The 9,895-nt window shown below is 45.1% G+C and overlaps 1 protein-coding gene across 1 annotated transcript in view; it reads right to left on the minus strand.

Moving 5' to 3' along the window:
* The window catches only part of MSLN (mesothelin), a 33,769-nt gene extending 25,008 nt beyond the window's left edge, over positions 1 to 8,761 (minus strand). Inside the window, exons 1-6 of the mRNA XM_027863083.1 lie at positions 8,697 to 8,761; positions 8,436 to 8,505; positions 2,955 to 2,983; positions 1,901 to 1,922; positions 333 to 360; positions 58 to 142 (exon numbers count right to left, since the gene is read on the minus strand). Coding sequence (XP_027718884.1) covers positions 58 to 142; positions 333 to 360; positions 1,901 to 1,922; positions 2,955 to 2,983; positions 8,436 to 8,505; positions 8,697 to 8,702 — 240 coding nt within the window. The 5' untranslated portion in view covers positions 8,703 to 8,761. The remainder of the gene's footprint in view (positions 1 to 57; positions 143 to 332; positions 361 to 1,900; positions 1,923 to 2,954; positions 2,984 to 8,435; positions 8,506 to 8,696) is intronic.
* Between the last annotated feature and the right edge of the window lie 1,134 nt (positions 8,762 to 9,895).

The following is a 9,895-nucleotide window of genomic DNA, read 5'->3' on the forward strand; positions in this document are numbered from 1 at the left end:
AATGAGGCTTTGGATCATTGTAAGGTTTTAGTCGCATAGGCAAAGTTGGGTCCTCACCGGGATGCAGGCGTACTGGGCCAATGTCACCTGACAGATGGAAGGGTCCCCACTGGATGCTGCCCTGACATCCTCCTCACTGATGCTGCAGAACAAAGAGATGGTTTCAGTCAGTCAGATCCATCGCCTCATCAACACATACAATATTGCCCTTCCTTCCTGACCCAGCCTAGTAAGAAGATGGTAGTAGTGAATGTACTAAGTCCAATGTATACAACTTGGAGTGAGAGATTGTATTTTCTAAATGGAACCCCTCAATAAAGCCAGATACTCACCTTGGCACTGAGGCACAGATAGTGGCTTCTGTTCAAAGAAACAAATAGGTTGGTGTTACCTGCTAATGTCCTCAGCATGAAAGAAAAATGAGCAAGTTTATCAATTGTACTTCTGTTTATGCTTTCATTCTCAAAGCTAATTACTCTTTTTTTTTTTTTTTTGCTTAGGCAGTTGGGGTTAAGTAACTTGCCCAGGGTCACACAGCTAGTTAATTATTCATTAAAGGAAGGTCTTTTGCCTTTATCAGGGGCATTGATACACAAAGCTTTAACTGAATACTCTTCTTGGCAAGAAATATAAGCAGGGGTATACTGGAAGCAGTTCCAACTAGTTCACAAAGCTAGCTGTTAAATTTTCAGTGTGAGAATTTACGCTTCATATCAGCAATGGCTACAAATCAGGGCTTGATTTATTGTTTTGTTGATTGTCTAGTGATAGAGAAAATGTTAATAATACAGATTAAACTAAAAAGTGTGCTGTGCTTACATTTTTTTTTCAGAGAGCTAGTCTTAAGAATTTACCAGTACTTCCCTGTGAAATCCAAAGATAGAAGCAGAAATGCAAGGTTGTTTTTATTTATTAATGGCTACAAACCAGGCAGAAGTTTAAAAAGCAGGGCACTCAGTTTGCTATAATTGGAAGTAACAGCTCCACTGTCCTCTGCCCTGGTCAGGCCACACTTACAAAACACTGGACCTGAAATCAGCAGATCTGGAATCCAATCTTGGCCCCACTACTCATTACTTATATGACTTGGAGCAAATTATTTAACTTTCCCAGGCTTCAGTTTACCAATCCATAAAATGAAGGAGTGGGACAAGATGATGTCTAAGGTCCCTTTTAGCCCCAAATCCTGTGACCCTATGGAATACTGTGGTCAGTTCTGGGTGTCACATTTTCAGAAGGACATTGCCAAGCCAGAGCTTGTCTAGAGGAAGGAGACTGGAAAAGTGAGAAGCCTTAAAGAGATGTCATGGATCCATCAGCTAATGGAATTGGGGATGCTTGTCTTGGAGAAGAGAAGCCTTAAACGTTGTACTGAGGAAGAGGGACAGGATTTGTTCTGCTTGGCCCCAGAGGGCAGAACACTAAGCAAGGAGTAGATGTCACCAGAGGGTAGATTTCAGTTCTATGCAGGGATAATCTTAATAATTAATTATTAACTAATAATAGATAATTAATTAATTATCAATTATTAATAACTAACACTGATAATTAAGTCTTAATAATTAATAATTAAAACTATCCAAAATCAAAATGAAGTATCTCTGGAGGCAGGAAGTATAAGGTCTTCCAGCAGAGGTTGGATCATCATATACTAAGGATTTTGTAGTGGGGGTTCTTGTTTCAGGTAGGAGTTGGATGAAGTGACCTCTGGGACTTGATGTTTTCATTTGACTTGTTTGCTTTATGTAATCAAATCAAATTGTTTCGGGAATAGAAGTGTAAATAGATTCTTCTTTCTTGTCCTCTCTATTAACTGAAACTTTGCAGTCTGGAACAAATGCTGCAGTGCTCTAAGGGCAGTGCTTGCCTGCATGGGTAGGACACAAAGGAAAAGACTTACCATCAATGGATCCCCTGGTACACTGCAAAAAAAGTACATACCATTAGCACATGCAGGCTGTTTTCCAACTTTGCTACATATTACTCCCTGACACATATCCTACTGTCTAGCCAAACTGGCCTTCTTAATGTTTTCTGTCTTTGCACCTTTGCACTGGCTGTGCTCACTGTCTGAAATCCACTCCTACCTCACCTCTGTCTCTCAAAATCCAGTTTCTTTCAAGGCTCGAACTCAAGTGCTGACTTCTACCCCAAACCCTTCCTGCTCCTTCCACCTGCTAGTGCCTCCCCCACCCCATACACCTATCACCTTGTATCTATGTACCTATATCTGTACATACTGTCTTTCCCAGTTAGATTGTAAGCTCCTTGAGGACAGGGACTGTTTCACTTTCATTTTTGTATCCCCAGTGTCTAATCCAGAGCTGGCCCTTAATAAATATTTGTCAACTGATTCCCTGGTCCCTCTAGTCCACTGATTTGATAGAGCTTTATATTCCCCAAATATACAGATCATAGATTCAGAGCTGGAAGAGAGCTTTGAGGTACTCAAGTCCTTGATTTGACAGATATGGAAATTGAGGCTAGAGAGGTTAAGTGATTTTCCTAAGGTGATAGAACTAATAAACATCTGAAGTGGGATATGAACCCAGGTCTTTTTGTCACTCTAGCCACTACACTAGAGGCCTAAACCAGATTAAAATGTAACTGATAAATATTTAATGAAATAAATAAAAATACAATACCACATAGATAATGTTAATTTATGGTTTTCTAAGTCAATATGCAACCCTCAGGAATCCATTTCTGTTTGAGTTTGATACCACTGCTCTACATACCATGCTGCCCTTGCTTGGATCTTTGGAAGTATCTCTATCAGTATGTGTATCTCCTACCACCTACTAAATTAAAAGCTACACAGAGGCAGGCTTATCAGCCTTTTAAATCTCTTTTGGAGTCCACTGCCCAGAATCTTCCTTTCCTATGACCTGGGATCTTCCCTGGCCAAAGAGGGCCTAACTCCATCAAAAAGAGTCCCAAAGGGACCTTCTTACCAGATGGGTCCCTGGAGTAGCCATGCAACCTAGAAGAAAGAAGAGGAAATGAAGATCTTAGGAAGACAAAAGGCCTGGTTCTGGCTCTCCTCTATGCCCGGGTCTGCCTAACTCATGAGCTCACTAGACAGGGCAAAGGCCTAGGACCACAGTCAACACTTACACCCTTGCCTCCTTACTCCCTACCTTTTGTCTCCCCTTCATGTCCTCCTCTTTCCTAATACTCTACTAAGGAGGATTCCATGGTGCCAGCATCTTTAGGACTCTTCCCTGTCAAAGGAATGGTCAGTGGCTGTGCTTGATTGGAGACCCAGAGGAAAAGAAGCAGCTGAGCCCCTGAGGTTTCAGAGGCTCAGGCCTACAGGTCATTGTACTTATGAGCATCAAGGAACGGCTGTGGTTGGTTCTGGGAAATGAACCTGGGAGTGCTAAAGGAAGGGGCAGAATGAGCTACAGTGCATCTCCCATCTGTTTAGCTTTTGAACACCTTTCTGACCTGTCTTTCCTCCCCCTCCCACACTCTGATCCAGCCAAAGTGGCTTTTTCTGTGTACCGCATACATGAAATCTGTCATTCATCTTCATGCCTTCGAGCTGGCCTTTCCCCATGCCTGGAATGCACTCCCGCTCTTCCTTTAACATGTAGCTCAGGCACTCCCTTCTGCGTGAAGCCTTTCCTCATTCTCCCCCTACCTCCAACTGCTTTTGGCCTCCCTCCTTTTGTAGGTCACTCCTTTTTTTTTTAAATTACTTTGACTCTGCTTCTAGTAAACTCCCTGGATTTTGCCACTATGCCTCAGCTGCCTTGGAACATTCCTGTGGTCCCCTTTTCCCATTGGCGAATTCCTCTCAGAATCTTCATTTTAAGGAAGGGCCCCAGGCCAGCCAACCTTCATTCTTCTTCTAGTTCTGTTTCCAACTCACCAAACTTGGCCCCCTTGTTCCCTGTGGGTACCTTCCCCCACCTTTTCAGCTCCCTTCTATGTGTTATCTTTCTTTAATAGAATGTAAGTTCTTTGAGGGCAGGGATTGTCTTTCTTTTTGGTTATATTTATATCTTCAGCCCTTAGTACACTGCCTGGCACATAGTAAACTGTTAATAAATGCTTGTTGCTGCTGACTATTTATTCTCCTTGTGCATATACATATACACACATGTGTATATAAATATATACACAAATACATATACCTGTAGATATGTATATACATATATATTCACATGTTGTACATATATACATATACACAAATATGTGTGTATATATGTGTGTATATATACACATGTGTGTATTTGTTCTCCCTTTCTAGAATGTAAGTTCCTTGAGGGTAGAGATGGTTTCATTCTTTTCTATTCATAACTCTATTGCCTATTACAGTGTGTGGAACAGAGAAGGCACTTAATGAATACATGTGGATTGACCAAGAGAGTAGATTTGTCTTGAGAAAATAGACTTCAGCGATTCCATAGGACACTGAAGGAGTCAGGAAGTACCCAGCAGAAAGGCAGCTGGTGAGCCCCAGCTGTACACAGAGCTCTGGTCTGGAAGAGACAGCTTAAGGGAGGTGACTTGTGATTTGGGTCCCAATGCCCACTTCTCTGAGCACTATGAATACCAAGAAGGAGAGAACAGAATGGAACGCTGTATGTTGATCAAGGCTCTGACCCTATATTATATCTGAACCAATCTTTTTCTGGAGAAGAGCTTGCCTGAGAAAGTGCATAGGGTAGGAGTGGGGAATATGCGGCCTTGAGGCCACATATGGCCTTCTAGGGTCTCAAGTGCATTGGAATCCAAACTTCACAGAACAAATCCCCTTAATAAAAGGATTTGTTCTGTAAAACTTGGACTCAGTCAAAAGGTTGTACCCAAGGACCTAGAAGGCCACATGTGGCCTAGAGGCTGGAGGTTCCCCACCCCTGGATAGGTGACTGGGGCAGGGCCATATGTGGGTTTCTCTACAGACATAACCCTCCCAACACACAAAGGAATCAGAGGGGTCTAGTCACCTATTCCCACTGTCACCATCCCAAGGAACCCTCCTGACTTCACAATCCCTCCACCAAAAAAAGGCTGAAACTCCTCCTATTATTAGCAAGTTATTCCTTCAGGATTAACAGACTTCTCTAGTAAAATTCATGTCACAGAATTATTGTATCTCAGAACTGGAAGGGAGCTTGAAGGCCATCTAGTCTAATCTGTACCCGATTAGGAATGCCCCTCTACAGCACCCCTGAGAAATGGTTATTGAGGTTGTACAGTGGACAGAGCACCAGCCCTGGAGTCAGGAGCACCTGAGTTCAAATCCAACCTCAGATACTCAATAGCTATATGAGGCTGGGCAAGTCACTCAAATCTGATTGCCTCAAAAGAAAAAAAGAAATGGTTATTTATCCTCTACTTGAAGACTCCTCAGTGACGAGGAACTGTCTACCTTTTGGCAGCCCAAATCATGTTTGGCAAACCCATATCATGTCTGCACAGCTCTAATTCTTGGGATATCTCCTGATTTCTAGCTGAACATTTTCTTGGCAGCTTCCACCCATGACTCTCAGTTCTGCCCTCAGAGGCCACATAGAACAAGTCCTGCATCCCTTCTGCATGACAGCCCTTCATTACTCAAAAACAGATCATGTGTCCATCAGTCTGGAGTTCAAAGGGACCATAGAGGACTCCCCTCATTTGTGACTTGGGTCCAAATGCCCATTCAGCCTGTGCACTGACCCTATGTCCCATGTGGAGGGGGAGGGGAGGCGGGGAATATTGTCTGATTGAGACTATTAGAAGATCACCACTTCCTTACCCTGCCCTGCCAGCCTGGCCCAACTGAAGCATCTAGTGACCCAGCCCACAAATCACAACCTGCAACATAAGAGCCATTTCAGCCTCACACGCTTATCATCACCCTTTTCTTTCTATATCTAGGAAGTAAAGGGAAGAGGTCTGCAGCCTCCTAGCCCAGGGCTCTCTCTGCTACGCCATAGTGACTGTCTCTCACTCTGCACTCCAGGTATCCCGGCAAGCCAGTCCCCCAGGGATTTCAAGCCCTCTGCTCATAGGGATCAGATAGCAGATGGCTGAGGTCTATGAGCCTGATTCAGTGTATAAGAGCAGGGAATCATTGAGCGTGTGATTTTGAAATCCAGTCCCTACCCTAAGCTGCCTTCTAAAAGGACCTGGAAGTATGAGATATCATAGAATGGCAGAGCTGGAAGGGAACTTAAAGATTATTTAGTCTAACCTTTTTTTTTAAACATGGGGAAACTGAGACCCAGAAAGGTTGAAATACCTTTTCTAAGGCCACATATAGCTTATGAGTAATATTGCCTGGACTAAATACGAAGCAGCATGATAACTTTTCATACAGACATGTCTCAAGTGTGAATATATATGGTGGATGTTTGCTCTAGAGAAGAGAAGGTTGGGGGTGGGTAGTACATTACTGTTTTTGATTATTTGGAAGGTTCATAGAATTGTAGATTTAGAGCTGGAGGGGACCTTTGGAATCATCTAATTCTCTCATTTTACAGATGAGGAAACAGAGGCAAACAAAGGTAACTTGGCACAGGGGTAGTGATTTCCCCAGCACAGAATGTATTCCAGCAGAAGTTGGATAACTTATTAATCAAGGATACTATCAAGAAGATTCCTGCTTCAACGTGGGGCAGGGGGATCTACAGGTGTGGAACATCGCATGCATTGTCATATTTTTTCCAGTGTATTGACTGGTTTTGCTGATTTTTTTCCCTCTTCTTCCTCTTTTTCTTTAAAAAAATTTTTGTTGTTGTTTTTGTTATATGGAATGGTTCTCTGGGAGAGGAAAAGGATAGGATAAAGGGGAAAAATGTAGGTGATGTAAGAACAAAAATAGTGAAACAAATTTTTCAAAGAAAATGTCTCGGGACAACTAGGAGATGCTGTGAATAGAGCACTGGCCCCGGAGTCAGGAGGACCTGAGTTCACATTTGACCTCAGACACTTACTAGCTGTGTGACCCTGGGCAAGTCAGTTAATCCCAACTGCCTTCCCCAAAAGAAGAAAATTCCTGTTCTGACACACGTTGGCTTAATTGCATTCCAAGTTCTCTTCCATCTTTGAGACCGTGTGACTTGAACCCAGATCTCTGGCTCTTAAGTGTAATACTCTTCCCACTATACCATTTAGATTGAGATTTTGCAATCTGGCTGGGGATTGTTTAAGACAGATCAGCAGAGTGGAAAGTTCACTGATTTAGAGTTGAACCAGAGAACCTAGGTTCAAATTACTCCTCTGCTGCCTAATATCTGTGTGACCATGAGCCCTCTCTAGAGCCCAATTTCTTCATCTATGAAATAAATGAGTTGGACTAGCTGGTCTCCTAAGGCCCCTTCATCTAAGTCTATGAACCTATTGAGGTGAAAAGGCGATTCCCCATCTGGTTTCCCAGGCTCCTCCCTCCCCTATTTTTCTGAGGCTGAGAGCGAGCCTACACCATCTTACTCATCATGGGAAGCTGGCTGTGATCCTGCCACAAGCAGAGAGATGGATGGAATGAGCTTAATTCTTTATGTACTCAGGCTCCCTTTGAGGTTAAGTTCATCTGGAAGCCAGCCCTAAACGTTCGGCTGGGCAGAAGGCCTGGGTCAGACATCCCAATAGTCTGATTGAGGTCTGGCAGGCCTCCTTACCAACATCTCCCAGGGGATGCCTGAGGGGCCCAGACTTTCTGGGTCACTTAGCTGAACCCAGCTCACTTTGGGTTTTCCCAAACCCCTAACTACAGCCTCTTTGGGCCAGCCCAAGTTCTTAATAGTCTGTCTGGGCTGGCCCAGGCTGGAAGTGGTTGAGGATAGGGAATGAGGGTTAGAGGAACCTCATTGCAGGGCTTGAGAAAACTGAGGGAAAGAGGAGCTAAGAGGAGGGTTCAGTCCTTCTAGAAATCATAATGAGTAAACGTCACCTTATGCTTTCCCCTCTGTTAATTTTGTCGGATTCTTCCAACAGCCCTAAGGCAAGGGCAGCCTTCAGCATCGTCACCATCACAACCTCCCCACCTCTCCACCTCACCACCTCAGACAGGGCAAGTTGTTTGCCCAGAATCACACAGTGACTTAGTGGCTGAGCCAGGCATCAGAACCCAGGTCTCCTAAGGCTCTGCCCAGGAAAGCTGGTGACTAGTAAATAGAACTGAGAGCCCCAGAAGGAAATAGAGAATTATTAGACCTGGAACATCAGAGATCAAGACTTAAATCTCTATGAATTTGCTAGGTGAATTTGGGCAAGTCACTGCCTCTGTCTGGGCCTCAGTTTCCTCATGAGTGACAGTGAGTATGGTGATTTTTGCCCCCAAGACCATAAATCTACAGAGGTCAAACCCTCCAAGGACCAGCCAAAGGAAATCTCAGAGAGACCCTGGGATGGGAAAAAGAAAACAGCTGTCCCCAGGTGAGCAAGAAGAAGAGACAGTGTTAGTGCCCCATCAGCCCTCTTTGTCCATCTGTACTCACCCAATGCCAGGAAGAAGAGGAAGGTGCCTGGGCCACAGAAGAGGGAGCCCATTGCTTGCTGAGGGGCCATCTGGGGGAGAAAACAGTACCACCACAGTCTATGGGGAGGGAGTGAGGAGACTAGGTGGGATCTGATCTCTGGGGACAGAAGGGATCTGACTTATCGGGGAGTAAGGGGATTTGGTAAGACAGAGATCAAATCCCAGCTGTGATCTGGAAGGAACAATAGGGGAATTCTATGGAGCTGAGACTGGATCCCACCTTCATCCTGGGAGAAAATGGGGAGGATTCTGTGAGTTATGGACAGAATCCCACCCTTGCCCTGGGAGACAGTGACTCAGTACTGAGGAAAGGACAGTGAACCAGGAGGGAGGCATCCAGACCTGTAACAGCCACCTTCTCATTCCCCACTGTCCTACCCATAGGAAACCTAGGAGAGACAGCACAGGCTCCTCATCCCACACAATCCTGGCTCCTCATCTTGCAAAGCTTTCTCTACATCTTCCCCAAAACACTACAATTGCACCCAGTAACAGTCACATGTGACAGTTAATCTATTAACCAAGCCATCTTTTCTGAGCCTTTCTGACTGTGCTCAGACTGTGCCCCTGGGAGAGGGGCAGACAGGAGAAGAAAGGTTGGGACTCACTCCAGGGGATCTCCCAAATGGGCTATGTCTCCGTCTGTCTGTCTGTCTGTCTGTCTGTCTATCTGTCTCTCTCTCTCTCCCTCTCGCTCTCCCTCTGTCTCCTCCCTTATCTCTTTCTGTCACACACACACACACACACACACACACACACACACACACACACACATTCATACACACCACAAGACAAGGTATGATACAATCCACCACAGACCAGCACAGCTATTTACCACCCTCTTAAGAAAGAAGGCTCTCTATGTCTACCCTCACCCAGCACCACTTTCTCTCCCTTTCTCCATTAGTGAGTAAGTGGTCGCTGACTGCCCACCCCTCTCCCTGATGGTTTACTCACTATGAGGAGACTGCCAAGCCATGTCCTGGGAATGTCTGTGATATTGGCATGAGGGAAAATAACAAGGGATGGGGGGAGGTGGGGGAGTTTCTGCCCATAGAAAAGGCAGAGGCTGTCAGATTAGGACTCTTGGATCAAGGCAAACTCGAAGTACTCCAGGAGGAGAAACGAAGGGTGTGGGGTGGGGGCTGGAAAGGGAGAAATCCTGCATAGTGTTGGAGAAAGGAGCAAGAGCAGAGCAGAAGAGAAGAGGGATGGAAGAACAAGGAGACAGCCTACCCAGGTACCTGAGCTGTTCCCTCCTGGAGCTATGGGAGCCTGACCAGGGGTCCGGCACCTGCCTTTTCAGTCCTTTGCCAGAGGGTGTGACTGCCCCTCCTCCCCAAGGCCCCGCCTGAGGCAGGAAGCTTTACTCTAGTCCTGCCTTGTACCCTGGCTGGGAAGGGGGAGTATGGACTAGAG

The sequence above is a fragment of the Vombatus ursinus genome, unplaced genomic scaffold (assembly GCF_900497805.2).
Source record: "Vombatus ursinus unplaced genomic scaffold, bare-nosed wombat genome assembly UNPS02014770.1, whole genome shotgun sequence".
NCBI classification, from domain to species: Eukaryota; Metazoa; Chordata; class Mammalia; order Diprotodontia; family Vombatidae; genus Vombatus; species Vombatus ursinus.